Source organism: Cuculus canorus, chromosome 20 (genome assembly GCF_017976375.1).
Source record: "Cuculus canorus isolate bCucCan1 chromosome 20, bCucCan1.pri, whole genome shotgun sequence".
NCBI classification, from domain to species: domain Eukaryota; kingdom Metazoa; phylum Chordata; class Aves; order Cuculiformes; family Cuculidae; genus Cuculus; species Cuculus canorus.
Genome location: NC_071420.1, coordinates 7,602,220 through 7,621,358, shown reverse-complemented (window position 1 = coordinate 7,621,358; position 19,139 = coordinate 7,602,220). Strand labels below are relative to the sequence as shown.

At 47.4% G+C, this 19,139-nt stretch overlaps 1 protein-coding gene across 7 annotated transcripts in view; it reads right to left on the bottom strand.

The window, feature by feature from the left end:
* The window catches only part of TPST1 (tyrosylprotein sulfotransferase 1), a 49,846-nt gene that overhangs the window by 23,309 nt on the left and 7,398 nt on the right, over window positions 1-19,139 (bottom strand). For 4 of the 7 annotated variants that reach the window (XR_008453089.1, XM_054084803.1, XM_054084802.1 and 1 more), the window contains exons 1-2: window positions 11,577-11,700; window positions 155-1,098 (exon numbers count right to left, since the gene is read on the bottom strand). Coding sequence is in view for 3 of the 7 variants with exons in the window: in XM_054084803.1 (XP_053940778.1) it covers window positions 155-999 (845 nt within the window). In the remaining 4 variants the exon portion in view is untranslated. Of the gene's footprint in view, window positions 1-154; window positions 1,099-8,121; window positions 8,199-11,576; window positions 11,701-19,139 lie in introns of those variants that run through there. The other 3 variants (XR_008453092.1, XR_008453091.1, XR_008453090.1) reach the window with 2 other exon arrangements.

The window sequence follows — 19,139 nt, the reverse complement described above, 5'->3', positions numbered from 1 at the left end:
AATTTGTGACTGGAAATTATTACTTAATGATCCTTACTTTGCAAATAATCATAAACTGGCTTCCCAAGATATCTGAGACTCGTCTTTTATAAGTAAAATGTACAATTTTACCTCTTAGAACAATGCAAGGTAAAGGAGGAACACTCATACTCACTTTGAAAGAGAAACACCCCCTGCTTTTCCAATCATTTCTTCATGGTGCAGCACAGCTTGGTTCCATGGGATGCGAAGAAACTTTAAGAGAGTTCTCATCCATCTTTCAGGATGCAATACGAGCTGTTCATAATGTACCAGCATACACCTTTCAAAACCAACCTCCATACACTGGTTATACATAGTTTCTATAGCGCGATTCCACTTGGTTAAGCAGTCCCTATAGCTGTTCAGGTCAAATCCAGCTATTGTGACTTTTCTAGATATCATAGAATGCACAGATGCACGACCATCTCGTACCATGAGAAGAAATTTGGCATTGGGGAAAATTCTAGCAAGATAAGTTAAGGATTTTAAAGCAAAAGGATCTTTGTTACACAAATATGGAGCCGGCTCCCCATGTTTCACAATGATTTCCAATAAAAATGCTTGCATGGCTGAATCCAGAACCTCATCTGTGACTCCAGCTTCATCCAGTCGGATCTTCTCCTTGCTTGATCTAGCCCACATTTGCTTAACTGCCAGAATTCGTGGGATTACCCTTGTCTCTTCTCCACATCGAATATCAGGATGGGCATCAAGCATGGCACGCATTAAGGTAGTGCCACTCCGAGGTACTCCTCCAATAAATATTAAAGGCATGTCTTTGTTGTATGCAAAGGTTTTGTTTGCATTTACATCAGAAGCAGTCCTTACTGTGCTTCTCACACTTTCCATCCTTGCGGGCTGGCTGCGCTCTTCTATTCGATGGTGACACTCCATTGCATGCTGGCCCAAATAGAACACAGTCACCGAGCTGATCACCAGACATGCCAACAGCAAGTTCTGTTTGAGTTTTCCAACCATTTCGATAAAGACTGTCGCTTCAAGATAAAAATACCTTCTACTTCAAATTATCTTCTAATTCACATGCCATGGGAATCTTAATCCAAAATAAATTAAGGTCTGCGGAGGGGGGAAAAACATAAAAAACATTTAGAACTTTGTAAAGACCAACTACGATAAATCAACAGAAATAACCCAAGAGCACTCAGTACAACTGCTACCTCTCGGTGCTGCGGTGAGACCAGTAAATCATAGAATCATAGAACGGCTTGGGTTGGAAGGGAATTAAAGCCCATCCAGTCCCACCCCCATCCAGTCCACACCTCCCACTGGATCAGGGGCTCCAAGCCCCATCCAACCTGGCCTTGAACCCCTCCAGGGATGGGGCAGCCACCACTGCTCTGGGCAACCTCCCCACCTCACAGCAACCTCCCTAAGCAAAACATTTCTCCCTAAGATCTCATCTCAATCTCCCCTCCTGCAGCTCAAAACCGTTCCCACTCATCCTATGCAAACTCTAAACACCATTATCCCATAATATAAAGCTGTTTTGTTTACACATAGGAGCAACACAAAACATAACAAGATCCAGCTCTACAGTTACTATTTACATAGTTCTCTGATATATTTTAAACAACTTGTTGGAAGAATTCTACCACTGGAGAACTTCTGTCAAAACTTTATAGTCACAGACATCATTTATAGGGAATTCCACACACTCAAAAAGTACAACTCTTCTTTACCCCACATAAATCACTTCAGAAATTACAGAAGAATTTAAGCATTAGAATAACTCTGGCTTGCGGAACAGGCTGTAGCAGTATCCCACTCACTGCCACATTTCCACATAGCTACATTATCTCCCATTTTGCTTGAAATGCCCTATTTCCTTCACAGGACACGAGATGATCTAAAAGATGTTTCACAGTCACTGACACTGAGAGCATCCAATTTTTGATCAAGGCCTTTGAGTAATGAAGAAAACCAGTTTGCAGCAAGTAAGGGAAACTTCAATTTTTACATCAAGGGAAGCCTTGATTAAAGACGTGTGGAGTCAATTAAAAACTACAAACGATACAGGATTAAAGTTGACTAAGATCAAAACTAAGATCAGTTTTTATTTAGGCCAGGTTGGATGGGGCTTGGAGCCCCTGATCCAGTGGGAGGTGTCCCTGCCCACGGCAGGGGTTGGAACTGGATGGGCTTTAAGGTCCCTTCCAACCCCAACTATTCTATGATTCTATGGTTTAGTAGGCATAGTGGGGCTGGGCTGATGGTTAGACTTAGAGGGTTGGAACTTAATGATTCTATAAAGCTTAACGCTTCAGAGTGAAGATCCTGAGTATATGGTCACCAGACAGAGAGGTTTACGGCAAGAACCCATCGCAGATCAAAAGTCAACGGACAATATCAGTCAGACTGCCCTGCTTTATAAAGCACCATGGCAGCCCACACTAATGAGGTTTATGGTTACAGTCATCTCATATTTATAGCATGGAATAGAAATCTGTACCGTAAAACCTTTAACTTGTGACATAGAAAGATTTTCTTCTGGTTCCACGCTATCACTTTTAAATTATGCAGTGCATTCTGAACCCTTACAACTGTCACAAAGAGAAAGGCAAATCAAGGACAACCACTCCTCTGTTTTGTGAGGTATCAATAACATGCTTTTCATCCTGCTTTCTAATCTACAATTCAAGCAGTGACGATTGCTCGGCGACAGAACACTGTTTCTGTATCACTACTGTTTGAACAAAGTAAATTTTCCCACAGTGAAAGGGAAGGCTTTTTTCCAAAAAGGTGCAGTACCATTTTCTACATTAATTCAGTCTTTGAAAATAAAATATAGACACGTATCAAAACCAATGCACAGCTAACATGTCTATTACTAAATATTTTATGTAGACCCCTTTTAATTCTAAAAGTTATTTCTCCAAGCTGTAATGAGAGGAGAATAAGTCTGAAATGCCAAGATAAACAAAATAAAGCCAAGGTCTTCCATGAATGATTTTTTTTTTTAACTTAGGGTTTTAAAAGTGCATTATTTTAAAGTCATTTTCATTTTTACAGACAAGAAGAAAGCCAAAGCTTATGTCAGATGATGTCTGGAGGTGCACCTGAGTCTGAACAAAGCTTTTAGATAGAAACTAGAGGTTTTTAAAAATCTATCTGCTGAATCTCCATGCAGACACTTACAAGAAGGACTAAGAATATGCTGTGTCTTACAGTAAGTATGGTGGATTACATCCAACACTGGCTTAGATAATATTTCGCTCTGCTGCCCTGATGACTTGGTCTGTTCCTGCCAACCTGCATGCTGTATCTTTATTTTTTTCCATTCAAAACAGTTAATGTGCAGACTGTTGTTTTATCTGATTTCTGTAGTTCAACAGCTTGGGATTTTCAGATAAAGTAGGCTGAAAACTGACTCTTCCTCTCAAAATGCAAATGAAATTGGTACTCTAATCGAAACTTTAAAAAGGAGCTGGCTTTTCAGAGCTGAAATAACTGCTGAACAGTACAAATCACAGATGCTTTTAATTGTGACAAGCTTTGAGTACTGAGGTATCGCCAACGTTTTAAATGACTGCCTTCCTCAAAGCTTTTCCATCTCTGTCAGCAACACACAACGCATCCCTTGATGAAGAACAAGCTCACGTCTACACTCTATGTCCTCTCCTATTCTACATCCTCTCCACAACCTCATCCACTCAACCTTTTCCTCCATACAGACCTAGTCACCAACTCAAATTCTCGTGTCACCATCAGAACCAGACTCTCCGCACGGCTCATCAGCAGCACACGAGGCTGCACTGCAGATTCTTTCTGGGCAAGCAACTTGCGCTTTGCAGCCCCTGGTTTCTGAGGCTGTGCAACCAGATAGCTACAGCCAGGCAAAATTCCCACTTAGGGCCATAGCAGAAGGCTGGAGGGAGGGAATTCCTCAAGCAGGCATCTGTCCCAGTGGTATTTTGCTCTTGCAGCGATTCCAAGAGAGCCAGCTGCCAAGCTGTGAGAGAATGTCTTGCCCTTCACACAAACAAAGCTTATCCCAATCAGCACTTGTCATAACATTACACTCAAAAGTTCAGCTTATTAGTCTTTGTTACCACAATCAAACTGGAATCGTAACTTAAGGATTAACTCATTTTTTATTGAAATGGTCAAGAAGCTCTCCCACGCTCTCTTGCAAGCACACCATTCTTAATCAATTCATCCTCTGTAACGAGTTTCAGAGAGGTTTACACACCTCTCCTTGCTCAAGGGCTGGCTTTAACTGTAGCTGAAATATCTGGACAAACAAAGTCCCAGAAATTCCAGTGGACGTCACCTGAACAGTGCTCAAAAAGAAAGAGAAAAAAAAATATCATGCAGTCACCACCCCCATAGCACTGAAAAAAACTGAGTCTCTCTCCTGAATTCACCACGCACTTTGGGTCAGGGAAGGGGAAACTGTTCTGCTTAAATCTAGCAAATAGTACACAGAATCTCTTTAAATGCATTAGATAAAGATTTAGTTAAAAGTCAGTATCCATTCCAGAGCAGAGTTAACACCGTATGTTGCCACAGAGCACATGAGACCTTCAAGTCTTTGCACTTCATACACGCCCTAAAATTAAACATTATTTGAGTAAATTCCTTAAAACTAATTTCCTCCCCCTAAAAAAGAGAAAGCAAACCCTTCACAAAAAAAGTCTTCACCTTCTAAACAACTACTCCTTGAAGACACTAATTGTCCCCACATATAAAAGCTTATCGCTACAGAAAATGATATCAAGACGGAATGCATCAACCGTTTGATGATTTATATTAGGATATTACTTTAAACACACACACACAAAAAAACCCAGCACCAGCTTTCAGAACCAAGGTGAAGAACAAGCAGCATGGGAGGAAACCCTGTTGACTGAAGGCCAAATCCCTCAGTTCACAGTTTGCAGCCTGTGCACAGGTTTCTTCAGTTGCTGGAAGTACGGACCACTCATGTACAAAACCAAAACTCCATCCACATGACGAAAGACCACACCAATCAACCACAAATACTTTCATTTGATGCAGTAACTTGAGCTCCAAGATGCCAAAGGCTGCAAAAACAAGTATTAAGCTGTCCTACAACCTTCTGTGCCAACTGTTTTTTTGCCTAAAAGCAATACCTGGCGCATGCAACTGCCATAAACCCTGGCAAGACCAAGACCTCGTATGTCAGGAAAGCAACACCGGATCGGAAAGAAACAGCACCTCTTGGCAAACCAATCTGTTCAGCAAGCCAGTAAACTCCGTTCTGTGCCTGAAGTTACATACAAAGCTCTTTGGGATGAATATGACATATGGAAGTTACTGCCCTTCTAGCAGCTCGCACACCGACCCCACCTTCTCTCTCCTTTACATAAGCAAGCGCTCTGAATCACAGCTGTCAGCCCAAAGGATTATTACAAGTCATTCATGTTCTGTTGTTAACAGTAACTACGCTGACTGCCTTGCTGTGATTTTGAAATGCTGTCAGCAATCCCTTGTCAGGTAGAGCTCTGCAAAACTGTGGTGTCCCAAGAAAAGCAAACTGTGTTCCTGCCAAACTGTATCCTGAGAGGAGCAAAGCCATGCTACCTAAAAGCACAGACCGGTAGGTTTAGATGGGTATTTTTAACAAAAATACCTCAAACCAAAACGGAACTAAAAAACCTTGCCCCAAACAAACACACACAGCCCAGATAAACAACAAGGAAGATAACTACAATACCTTGAGCGGCAATAACTTCAAATGACAGACTAAACCAAATTCCTAGAAGAACTGAGTATAACTAAAAAGACACAATTAGGATCTACAAGTTTCAGTATGAGAAAGCACAGCTAAGCAGAAGTGGATGTAATTGCATTTTATTCCCAGAAAAGTCAGGCCTATGAGTCAGCCACAAGATGATGTTAGCAAAGCAAAAATGACTGCTTTGTTTCCTTCTCCTGCACACAAATCCTCCCTTCCTCCTTCTTTCTCTCTACATGCAGCAGGTCAAGACCTTTTTCCTTGAGTTCATTCAAAAAATGTAGAAGATTTTTAGCTTAGTCAAGAGGCGAGCCATTCATTGTATTTTATGTTAGAGCTGTTTAGGGGCTGTTGTTTAAAGCATTCCCTAACAGGGAGAAAAAGATCCATTATGACCCAGCAACAGGCAAACCTTGTACGCTCGAGGGCTCAGGCTTCCACTTCGGAGGTTGGGAAGGGTGATAACCACCTCCCTTCTCATGGTCAACCAGGCAGTTTTTTCAAACGCCAGATTGACAAGACAGCAACAGTGGCATTGGCAACCTCATAAAAAAGAAACACACATATATATAAAGCATTTTTCAGCTACCAGCTTGTCCTCTGCTTCCATCTCCTGAACTGGTTGCTCAGCCTCTGATGACCGGATCTCTTTCTACGGAGAGCAAAGATAGAAGTACTGTTCAGATTTTTATGGAACATATCTTGTTCCTGCATCTGCCCAAGTGTTCACCGCAGTGTTTGGCCTCAGAGCTGCTGGAGAACTTTGCTGGGAGGAAGGATGACGCTCAGCTCTGTGTCGACAGGCCAGCATCCTTCTCCAAACACTGTGCCCTCCCAGCTGTGCTGGAAAGCTGAAGCAAGACAGAGACAAGGGGAAGAATTCTAGAGTTTGTACTATTGGCAAGTTGTCTTCCCCCTCACACACTTTCTACAGTTTACCCTCATGTCCTTCCATCATGTTCCTTTGATTTTCTTTTCCTCCTTAGGAGGTCTACTCAACCCCTTCGTCTCCGAGGCTGTGACTCCCATGTAAGGCTTTATGCAGTAGATTCCAAAGCACAGACTCCAGAAATAGAAGACTCTCACAGTTCAGAGATCACAGACTCATAGAAGGGACCTTTACAGCTCATCCAGTCCAACCCCCCTGCAAGAGCAGGGATATCTTCAAGAAGATCAGGTTGCTCAGAGCCCCATCCAACCTGACCTTGAATGCTTCCAGGCATGGGGCCACCACCACCTCCCTGGGCAACCCGGGCCAGTGCCTCACCACTCTCATTGTGAAAAATTTCTTCCTTGTGTCCAGTCTAAATCTCCCCCATCCCTTAGATTAAAACCATTACTCCTTGTCTTGTCACAACAGACCTTGCTGAACAGTCTGTCCCCAGCAGATGCCACCTTTCAGACGCACAACCACAGTTCAACTACCACACCGAGCTTGTGGTATGAATCTGCAGGGAAATTCATTTCACAGTGGCAAGGCAGCCAAGGTGAACGGAAAGAAATCATCTTGAGCTGTTGTTATCCATTGTTACTCTCTTCACTGCCCCTGACTGTAAGGAGGGGAAATAAAAACACTGCCAGGACTTAAAGAAGCAAACGTCAACCAAGTCGGAATCTTCTTTGCTTCTTCTTGCACCTTCACTTTTCCCATATAAAAGTAAATACTGGAAAGGCAGCAGATACTGAGAATTCTGAAGAATCATGTTCAAAACAGTACACATTTAGAAAACCAGAGATGATGTATTTCTTAGAGGAAGTTCTACATGAAGCTCACCAAACAGTCCAAGTAAGAAGCCTTTATGTACAGTCTTTATGCACTCCTAAATGAAAGTTAAAGAGAGGAACTCCATAAAACCTTTCCTTCAATGAACTGGTTTGTTTCTGGTGGTTCGTGTTTGCTCACCACAAAGAAGATTGCATAGGACAGCCGACAGCAACATGATAATGGTATAGCACAACACCGAGGAACACAACTGAACTATTCACAGCGTACCACTCCAAGCAGTCATCCAAACCACGCACACTCGCTTAGGAGGATGTTCCAAAAATCATTCAAGAATTCAGGAAGCATTTTTATGCCTTCAAAGCGGTGTCTACACAATCACCCTAATGATTACCCCAGAGACTGGATATCACATATTACTACCAGGCACGTAGCAGAATCTGAGAGGAAGGGCAAAGCACAGCACAAGCAAGCAAACCCCAAGCAAAATACTCAGCAAAGCTAGAAATAAGAATCAAGAAACCCAGAGTATCAAGTGCATCTTAGCTTTTTGAGTCGTCACGGCTCTCAAGCCCTCCAGCTGTTTTATCTCATTCCTCCCTCCATTAGTTATACAGTAAAAAAGGAAAATAAAATAGTCTGAGCATCTTTTATTCACCTCCACAATGAAATAAGCAGTGAGTCACGTGGTGGAAAGCATCTGGGATGAAGGACAGCTGAGCTTCATGCAGAGATCTGTTTGGCAAGCAGAATGACAAGACAAAGTTGGACAAAGTTACCACACATTTGCATTCCCTTGAACCTACACTTTTTTGTTTGTTTTTAATTTAAAGCTCTGAAAAAACGTTAAAGACAAATTAACCTTCACCTGCCTTAAATCACTGCTGAATCTAAAGTTTCTGTACTGGGGAAGACTGCATACAACTAAGAGATTGTGGAATTATTACAAATACAATCACATCACAAGGAACAACAAAAAAAAGATGTGTTCATGTTTCTACATTTCCTTCATATAATCAAGTGGTAAAAGATTAATAAGCTCTACCCTTTCCTTTAACCAGTTAACTACCTCCCCAAAACCCCCAGCTTTCAGCTTTCTTCATAATCCTCCACTGCACCAGACAAAGAGATACACGCACATATATCTATCTGTTGATAAATAAATCAAAAGATAAATTCAGAAGCATTTCTACTTGCTCTGGATCTGCCAACCCTTAGAACCTTTCTTAAAAGGTAAGAGGAAAAACAGACAAGACCCCAAACAGCCAGCATGGTTATCAATGCACTCAAAAGTTAACATTTTAGGTTTTTCACCATTTAAGACCTCTAAAGTGAGTTTAAAGTACAGATAATTAAAGCGTTCTGCTTCCAATGAAGGCAAAGAACTCTATATATTCTGCTCGATCTACACATCTAATACATACATCAAATTATCTGCATTTGCATACTGAGTGGTCAAAAAAGAGTTACCAGCATGTGCCCAGTTATGCAAGAATACAAGTGTTCCCTAAGTACTGCAGTTACTGCTGGAGTGCAAGTCTGCAAAAGGAATTCTATTGGCAACACACAGAGGCTTCTAGCTCTCTAAATGTCTTTTTTTTTTTAATAGAAAAGGAGAGGAAAAAACTCAGGAGCACACTAATAGCAGATGAGCTACTACTCTCTGGGTTTTTATGTGCACTGTACCTTCTAACAGGGATTTCAGCACTACAACAAGGTACGTCAGAGAATCAGCCTCCTCAAAAACAGTAAAAAGGCATGGTCCTTGGGAAAAAAATCACGTATTGCGTTCACAATAATGTATGCAAATGGCTTCATCCAGCAATGCCACCAGCAAAACCCCTGCCAGACAGGAGACGCCTTGGATCTGTGGCTGTAAAACCACGCTGGGATACTCACACACCTTCAGTGCCACATACTGGTCTGTGAGGACAAACCCTATGAATGGTGTGTGCCAGACAGAAACCACGTTCAACTGCCACTATCAAACCACGATGCGATACCCAAGCAGCCAGTGAGTGCCACGTGTTGGGGTTGCAGGGACACACTGTGATACCCACGCACCTCGAGTGCCACACGTTGGTCTGCAGGGACAGACACCGCGACACCTAAACAGCTCAAGTGTCATGCATTGGTCTGCGGGGACAAATGCTGGGAACGGTGTCTGCCAGACAAAAAACGTGGATCTGCTGCTATAAAACCACGCTGTGATTCTCACACCCCCCACAAGTGCCACGCATTGGAGCTGTGGGGATGAAGGTTGCAATACCCACACACCCAGAGTGCCATGCGTTGGTCTGTGAGGACAAACGCTGCGATATTCACTCATGCTGCGAGTGCCACACGTTGGGTCTCCGTGGATAAATGGTATGAATGGTGTGTGCCAGAGAGAAACCACGTGGGATCTGCCACTACCAAACCATACTGTGATACCCACACGGCCAGTGAGTGTCACGCATCAGTCTGCACAGACAAACACTTCTAATGGTGTCTGCTAGGCTGAAAACACGTTGGATCTGCCGCTAGAAAACCAGGCTGTGATACTCAAACACGCATGGGGTGCCACGCTCTGGGGCTGTAGGGACAAACGCTGCAATACTCACACATCCTGAGTGCCACACGTTGGTCTGCAGGGATGAACACTGTGATACCCACACATGCTGTGAGCATCACACGTTGGAGTTGCAGGGACAGTGTGATACACACCCAGGGAGTGCCACATGTCGGTCTGCAGGGACAAACGTGTTTGCCAGACAGAAACCACGTTGGATCTGCTGCTATCCGACCACGCTGCAATACCCACTCACCCAGTGAGTGCCACGTGTTGGTCTGCAGGGACCAACACTGAGATATCCACACATGCAGTGAGTGCCGCACGCTGGAGTTGCGGGGACAAACGCTGTGAACTCCACACATCCCAAATGCCACACATTGTTCTGCGGGAAAAAAACACTGCAAACGGTGTCTGCCAGACAGAAAACACATTGGATGCGCCACTATGTAGCCACATTGTGATACTCACACATGCTGGAGGTGCCACGCACAGGGTCTGTGGGGACGAATGCTGCGATACCCACCTTGAGTGCCACACAGCATTCTGCAGGGATGAATGCAACAAATTGTGCGTCCCAGATAGAAACCACATTGGATTTGCTGCTATCAAGCCACGCTGCGATCCTCAGGCACTCAGTGAGTGCCACTCTCTGGGGCTGTGGGGATGGACACTGCCATACCCAAACACGCTGTGAGTGCCACACGCTGGAGTTACAGGGACAAATGCTATGAATGGTGTCTACCAGACAGAAAGCGCGTTGGATTTGCTGCTATCAAACCACGCCGCGATACCAACGCATCCTGAGTGCCACACGTTGGTCTGCAGGGACAAACACTGCAAACAGTGTCTGCCAGAAGAAAACACATTGGATGCGCCACTATGCAGCCACATTGTGATACTCACACATGCTGGAGGTGCCACGCACCGGGGCTGTGGGGACAAACGCTGCGATACCCACACACCTTGAGTGCCACACATCATTCTGCAGGGGTGAATGCAACAAATTGTGTGTCCCTGATAGAAACCACGTTGGATCTGCTGCTATCAAGCCACGTTGTGATCCTCAGGCACTCAGTGAGTGCCACTCTCTGGGGCTGTGGGGATGGACACTGCCATACCCAAACACGCTGTGAGTGCCACACACTGGAGTTACGGGGACAAACGCTATGAATGGTGTCTACCAGACAGAAAGAGCGTTGGATTTGCTGCTATCAAACCACGCCGCGATACCAACGCATCCTGAGTGCCACACGCTGGTCTGTGGGGACAAACACTGCCAATAGTGTGTGCCAGACAGAAAACACATTGGATCCGCCACTATCAGCCACGTTGTGACACTCCAACGTGCCGGGGGTGCCACGCACCGGGGCTGCGATCCCCACGCACCCCGACTGCCACACGTTGCACTGCCCGGACAAATGCCGCCATCCCCACGGCCGCAGTGGGTGCCCCGCTCTGGGCTCGGTCCCACCGAACAAAGGCTCCCGCAGCGCCTCCCCCCGCCGGGACCCTCCCCGCTGTCCCCGGCGCCTCCCGCAGCGGGAGCTGCTCCCGCTCACCTGCGCTGCTGTCGGTGCCGCCGGTGCTGCCGCTCGGCCGCGGCGCCGCCCGGGCACCATCGCAGGACGCCGCGATCGCTCCGGGCTGCGCCACTACCACCGCTCCCCACCTCCCCACCCGCCGACTCCCGCCCAGCCGCGCGGCGGCGGCTGCCATGGAAATCAGACGCGCGTCCTGATTGGCCTTCGCCCCTCCCGCCGATGTGTCGCGCGACGCGATTGGTCAGCGCTAAAGGGGGCGTGGCTAACCAACAGCGGGTTAACCCTTTCGCAGCTGCAAGGGGAACAGCTGGAGCGCACAGCTGCGAAGGGAGGGGCGTGAGGTCGGGGAGCCCGTGCGAGCCGGCGTCTGCACAGCTGTGCCAGGCAGATGTGCACAGCTGGGAACAGCTGGGTGTTGTCGCAGCTGACCCCACAGCACCACACCCTGAAGGAGGGGTTGAGATTGGGTATTAGGAAAGAATTCTTCAGTGCAAGGGTGGTGAAGGATAAAGAACGATGAATAGAAGCTTGGGCTATTCATAGAGGCTGGTGGTGATCGGACGAGCGGGAATGGGTGTAAACTGGAGAGCGGCAGATTTAGACTGGACAGGAGGAAGAATTTTTTCACCATGAGAGCGACGAGACACTGGAACAGGGTGCCCAGAGCAGTGGTGGCTGCCCCATCCCCGGAGGGGCTCAAGGTTGGATGGGTTGGAGCCCCTGATCCAGTGGGAGGTGTCCCTGCCCATGGCAGGGGGGTGGAACTGGATGATTTTTAAAGTCCTTTCCAACCCAAACTATTCTATGATTCTATAAGGAAGAGAAAAGCTCGAGTTGTAATAATTTCCTAACAAGGAAACTCTTTACCAAAGGCTGCCCACGGGCTCAGGTCTCCGAGGTCAGCCTTGCAGTGAAACCATAGATTTCTGTTTCATAGAATAGTTAAAATCTAGAATCATAGAATAAAATCATAGAATCATTAAGGTTGGAAAAGACATCTAAAGTCATCCAGTTCAACCATCAGCCCAACCCCACCGTGCCTGCTAAAACCCTGCACGTCCTGAAGTGTCACAGCCACAGGTTTTTCAAACCCCTCCAGGATGGAGACTCCCCCACTGGCCGGGCTCTGCCTCTGCCAGGGCACAACCACTCTTTACATAAAGAAATTTTTCCTAATATCCCATCTAAACCTCTCCTGGTGCAACTTGAGGCCATCTCCTCTCATCCTATTGCTTGTTCTTGGGAGAAGAGACCATCACCCACCTCACCACAACCTCCCTTCCAGGAGCCACAGAGAGCGATGAGGTCTCCCTTCAGCCTCCTCCAGGCTAGACAGCCCCAGGTCCCTCAGCTGCTCCCAGAATCCCTGGGCTCCAGACCCTTTCCCAGCTCTATTCCCTTCTCCGGACTCGCTCTTGCCCCTCAATGTCCTTCTTGTACTGAGAAGCCCAAAACTGAACCCAGGACTCGAGGTGCAGCCTCACCAGCACAGAGTACAGGGGACAATCCCTTCCCTGCTCCTCCCAGCCACACCATTTCTGATCCCAGCCAGGGTGCTGGTCTGGTTCACAGTCCTGTCTCCCAGGGAGATGGTATAAATCCTGTGCAGCTGGGGTGATAACCAGCTGGGCTTTGCCGTCACCCCAGCCTTAAGAGATGCGGAGTGACGGTGCCTGAGCTGACAGCGATACCGTCAGGAAGAAAGAATTAATCACAGCCCATTACCTCATGTCTCATAGCCCTTGCAAAGCACCTATCATAAAACGTTTATGAGCCTGTCAGGACATGGTTTCCACCGATACCGATGAGCCAACGCTCGCTGCCGGCAATGCGCAGACAGCAGACACAGAGGAGCACTGGTCGTGCCTCCTGCTTCTCCAAGGTGATGGAGCAGCACCGCTGTTGCGTGGGGTGAACGCGGTGCGGCAGGCAGCTCACACGTGGTTTCTTTGCTATGAAGCAGAGGCAGCCACATGAGCAGACAGGTATGTTCACGTGTAAACAGGTATTTTTATGGTGAGAAAAGCTCTGCTCTGTAAGGACTGAGATTTTAGAGAAGAAGAAGATGAAGGGAGACCTTATTGCTCTCCACAACTACCTAAAAGGAGGTTGTAGAGAGGTGAGTGTTGGTCTCTTCTCCCAAGTGACGAGTGATTGGATGAGAGGGAATGGCCTCAAGCTGCACCAGGGGAAGTTTAGATTGGAATTAGGAAAAATTAGGAAAAATTTCTTCACAGAAAGGGTTCTCAAGCACTGGCAGAGGCTGCCCAGGGAGGTGATGGAGTCCCCATCCCTGGAGCTGTTTAAAAGGCTGGTAGATGAGGTGCTTGGGAATATGATTTAGTAGTGAACAGGTACAGTTGGAGTTGATGATCTCGAAGTTCTTTTCCAACAAAATGATTCTATGATCTGTCAGGCTTTCAGGGAGCTACTGGGAGCGCAGAGAAACCAGCAACTTGTTTCAGGTGGTAAAATCCCTCTCAGATTTCTTTTCTTTGACAGCTATTGATGGGCAATAAACGTCATTTGCTCCCAAACGCAGCTGGATTTGAACTAACAATTTGAAGATGAAACAGTCTGTATCCTGTTTCCAGTAAGTTTGCCTCAATCCATTAAACAGAGCTTTTCAGATTGCTTTATTGGTTTTTCTTTTATGGCTTTAATTGTGACTCGCATAGATCTTCCCTTTTAAAGGCTTCCATTCTGCGGCAATCAAACAGTGCCTCCGGGGGGGAAAATGTTGTTCTCCACGGGAACGGGGAAAAGCACAATGCTGCTCTACAAAGCAGCTGTACATAGTGTGTGTCCCCACGCTGGGCCCTTCTTTAATCAGCACTTGTCTGAGAGCCACGGATCAAATAACCCATCAAATATTGCGTCACACAAAGCCTCGGTACAGACAGAGTTTAACTCTCAACCGTGAAATTGCTGTTGCTGGTAGATAAACACTACAAGAAGTGATAGCACTTAATTGCTCATCTTTTGACAGCTGCATCTGCCATAGCTCCGTCTGGCCAGAACATGCTCCATTTTCTACCTTAAAGCTGGGAAATAATTCATAGACTCATAGAATTGTTAAAGCTGGAAAAGGCTTCTAAGCTCATCCAGTCCAACAATCAGCCCAAACCCACCGTGCCGGATAAACCACGTCCTGACATGCCACACCTACATGGTTTTTGAGCATCTCCAGGGATGGAGACTCCCCTCCTCCCTGGACAGCTTCTGCCAGGGCTTCACCACTCTTTCAGTAAAGAAATTTTCCCTAATATCCAATCTAAACTTCCCCTGGTGCAACTTGAGGCCAATTCCTCTTCTCCTATCACTTGTTACTTGGGAGAAGAAACCAACACCCACCTCTCTACGACCTCCTTGCAGTGGGCTCAGCCGCATACCCAGAACGAAGGGTGAGCTCAGGATTGACATCGCAGCTGGGGGGTCATGAGGCTGCTACTGCAGGACCACAGCGCGGGGTTTGCTGAGTTTCAAGAGAAACAGAGCCCATAATTGGGTCCTGGGTGCTGAGCCTGCTTTGTGCCTGGTTTTTCCTCAGCAGCGGCACAGCTTGCACTTGTTCCCATGCTGTGAGTTGTATCAGGGCTGCACAGCGAGTCTGTGGAGGAAGGAAGAGCATCTCTCAGGCCTGAAAGCTGGTGCTACTTAGCAGCCTACATTAAAAATATATATATATATATATATATATTGTTATTTCCAAATGTGAACACACAACATAAACCAAACTTTTCCTCTCTGCTCTGGCAGAGACCAAGCTTGACATCATTGTGGGAAGGGACCAAGGCTGGTGGATGCATGAACACCCCCTCCATACATCACATTGGGGTGCAGGGCATGCTGGATGAGCCAGGAGCCATCCTGCACACCCTCAGGCTGTGTCAGCTCTCACAGATCCAGCAGCAGTGACAAATTGTGCTGCCTTAGAATCACAGAACCATAGAATGTTCTGAGTTGGAAGGGACGCACAAGGACCATCGAGTCCAACTCCTGTCCCTGCACAGGACAACCCCAACATTCACACCGTGGGGCTGAGGTTGTTGGCCAAACCCTTCTGGAATATTGTCAGCCTTGGTGCTGTGACTGCTCCCCTGGGAGCTGCTCCAGGGCTCCACCACCCTCTGGGGGAAGAATCTTCTCCTCATGCCCAACCTAACCCTCTCCTGGCATCTTCCTGCCATTCCCTCGGTTCCTGCCCTCGGTCACCAGAGAGAAAACTCATACCCCATCCTGCCTGGCGAGCAGCAGCTTTCTCACCGCACCCCACGAGCCGCTGGGCTGGTTTGTGAGTGAGCGAAGTCTGGAGCGTGCTGCCCTGCCCTCTGCTCGCCCGAGGTCTGGCACATTCAGAGTCCCTCCCTGGATTTCCAGCACAAGGCTTTTCCTGACACCAACTCCACTCCAAAAGCAGTCCTGAATACAATTCAAGTGCGAGGTTGAAAAGCGACAGAAAGCTTGCTTCTCCTGATATCCTGACCCTTATCCAAGAGTATTTTACCTTAATTCCGCCTTCTCAATCCTAAGAATGTAAAGAATTTCCCTCTGGTTCTGCCCAGCTCCTTCCCCAGCCTGAGTGAGGAGAGCTGCGCTTACTGGTTTAGGCACGCTCTTGCCAGAACTGTTAAATGTTATTCTTTTTTCCTCGAATGCCTCAGCAGCAATTGTACAACCCAGCTTTTTGCCGGCTGTCTCGCACAGCGAGGATCTCTCCTGCACTGTGAGGCAGATGGAGGAGGGTTGGTGCTCATGGCTTTGATCCCAACTCAGCTGGCATTTCTGCCTCAGAAAAATCTTCCCATTACCTCTCCTAAAAGAAGATTGCAATCCCAAGCACAATTACAGGCTGGGCAGAGAATGGATTGGGAGCAGCCCTGAAGAAAAGGACTTGAGTGGTGAGAAGCTCAGCACAGGATGGCAACGTGAGCTCACAGCTCAGAAACCAAACGTGTCCTGGGCTGCATCCAAAGCAGTGGGACCAGCAGGGAGGGAGGGGATTCTGCCCCTCTGCTCTGCTCTGGTGAGACCCCACCTGGAGCCCTCCATCCAGTTCTGGAGGCCTCAGCACAGGAAGGACATGGAGCTGTTGGAGCGAGTCCAGAGGAGGCCACGGAGATGATCCGAGGGCTGAGCACCTCCCATACAAAGACAGAGGGTTGGGAGAGTTGAGGTTGTTCAGCCTGGAGAGGAGAAGGCTGTGGGAGACCTTAGAGCATTCTATGATTCTAAGATACACAGAGAAAGAACCAAGGGAAGAGTGGAATTTGGAAGTTACTGATGTAATCGAGCACAAAGCAACCGGGTTTGGTTTCAGCTTGTCCGCTGTGTCTGGGAAAGTCATTTGACCTTTGGGTAGAAGTAAATGAGATCCCAAGCCCCACATGTGCCTGTGCTGTCTCACAGCCTGGAGCACATCTGGGCATCCTTCCTCCCCCAGGCAACACCGTTTAAGTGCTTAGTTGGCTCTGTGTCAAAGACAGGCTTTAGTCAATCCTTCCATCTCCACCTGTTGGAATACGAACAAACTGCCCTCTGTCTAGGGAAAAAGGATGGACTTAACACTGTACTGATGAAGTAAACTGCCAGCAGGTAAACCAGCACAGACTTCAAGCCCTCTGTGGGTGCCTTGGTCAGGAAAGGACCATGGGGCAACATCCCTCTCCACATTCCAGCCTCTGAGGTGCCCTAAATTTATCTTGGGCTGAGGGTTACTGCAGAGCCCAGAAGCAGAAGGACGGGAATACCCTGCTTGTGGTGGGGAGGAGGACCAGGGAGAGGGCAGCTGGCATCCAGCACCACAGATGGATCCCAGCAGCGTCTATAAGTGCAGATTGCTCTGAAAAAAAGCCAGCTTGGATATTCAGGGAAGACTTATGATCCCCGGCGGAGGAGAACATCCGAGAACCGTGTTCACAATCCTCCGAGGTTAGAGAAAACAGGCCCCAGAAGGCATTAAGCTGATGGCATTCATCTGCTTCCCTTCACAGCAGGAGAATGAGATGTTTCTGCTGAATAGATGTTTCTGCACCCAGAATCACGCCTTGCTCTTAACGCAGTCTGTCTTCCGAGCAGAGCAAACCTGTCAGCTGTGAACCCAGCGAGGAAACTGTTTAGCTTGGAAGGATGCTAATGTGTCTCTCTGCGTTTCTCAGAGGCACGCTCATTTTTATTGCTTTTCTCTGCTACCGATACTATTTTTCTGGCCCAGCTGCCTTGGCTATCGATCATGTGAGCGGTGCAAAGTTTGCCCTTGGCAGTGCGAAGCCTGCCCCAGGGGATGCCAGAGCAGACATGGTGTGCGCTCTGATGGGCTGGGGCACCACAGGGCATTTTTCGGTAGCCACATGATTTGTATTTCACAGCCAAAGCCAGCAAAACCAAGCCCTGGGAATCACCGTGGGATCAGAAATGTGCCATTCTTGCTGTTTGCCTGCAAAAAGCCTCAGCTGTCAGCTCAGGGATCCACCTAACCTGGACACAGCATCATCTGATACACATATACGCATTCTGCATAACCTGAAAGCATTGCTCCTCTACCTCTGGCTTTGCCCCAGGTTCGCAGGCAGTGATGCCCCCAGGTCTCATAGAGCAGAGGCTCATCCTGCTCTTCAAACCTGCTTTCACCCATCCCCTGTTGCACCTGCACCTACGTGCCTGGAAAGAGATTGGCCTGAAAGTATAAAACCTCAGCTTGGTCCTCTCTGCCCAGCATCCTGTGGGAGGGCAAAGCGTGAGACACCAGATCTGGTTACACATCAAACATGATTTGTGCTGGCTCAGACCACTGCTGGAGCGCCAGGCCAGTGACCTGGGTACAGTTGCTGAGCCAGACCCTCCCAGCTCAAACCACCTGTGTGCTGCAGCCCTGAGAAACCCACCTCTGGGCCAGCTCCAGCCCCAGCTTTGACCTCCTGATTTCCCTGATCCCAGCAGGACCATGCTCCATGGCCAAGCAGGGCTGGCTGTTCTGCTACAAGCACCATTCCAGGAAGATTTAAATGGAGATTATCAATATCAGGAGAACATGGACTTCTCTTTAGGTAGCTGCAACCCACCCTTAACCTGCTTGCAAGTCAGAGAGGAACAAGGAGGTTTCTGCTCTGACCCTGTAAAGCAGCTCTTTGTGATGAATAGCTCCATATTCCTCCTGTCTCTGTCTGATCTCGCGTCTGCTGCTTTCTAAATGTGACAGCTGAGAATTGATCTTTCCACGTGTCTGGAGAAACAATTACAGAGCTAGGAGTACCTCCATGTAGTCCTCATCCCCATTCTTTCAGGCAAAGCATTTCAAGCATCAGATGGATTTATTTCAGGGGAGATCTATTCCCCAGCTGTAGGAGCCCTTGGAGGTGCAAAGTCCTCGGGTTTTTCCAGCTGGTAGGCAGTCGTAGCCATCCAATAAATATAGAAGTAGCTGTTTTTCCAGTCGGAAAGCAGGAATGAATTCTCTCCTATTTTACATTTATAAGCATCTTCCCATGTTCTTGGCTTGCAGACAGCTGCCTATGTGGCACGACAGACATGTGCAGGCAGAGCGCTCATCTCCAGCACGGGAACATCCAAGAAAAAGCCAGT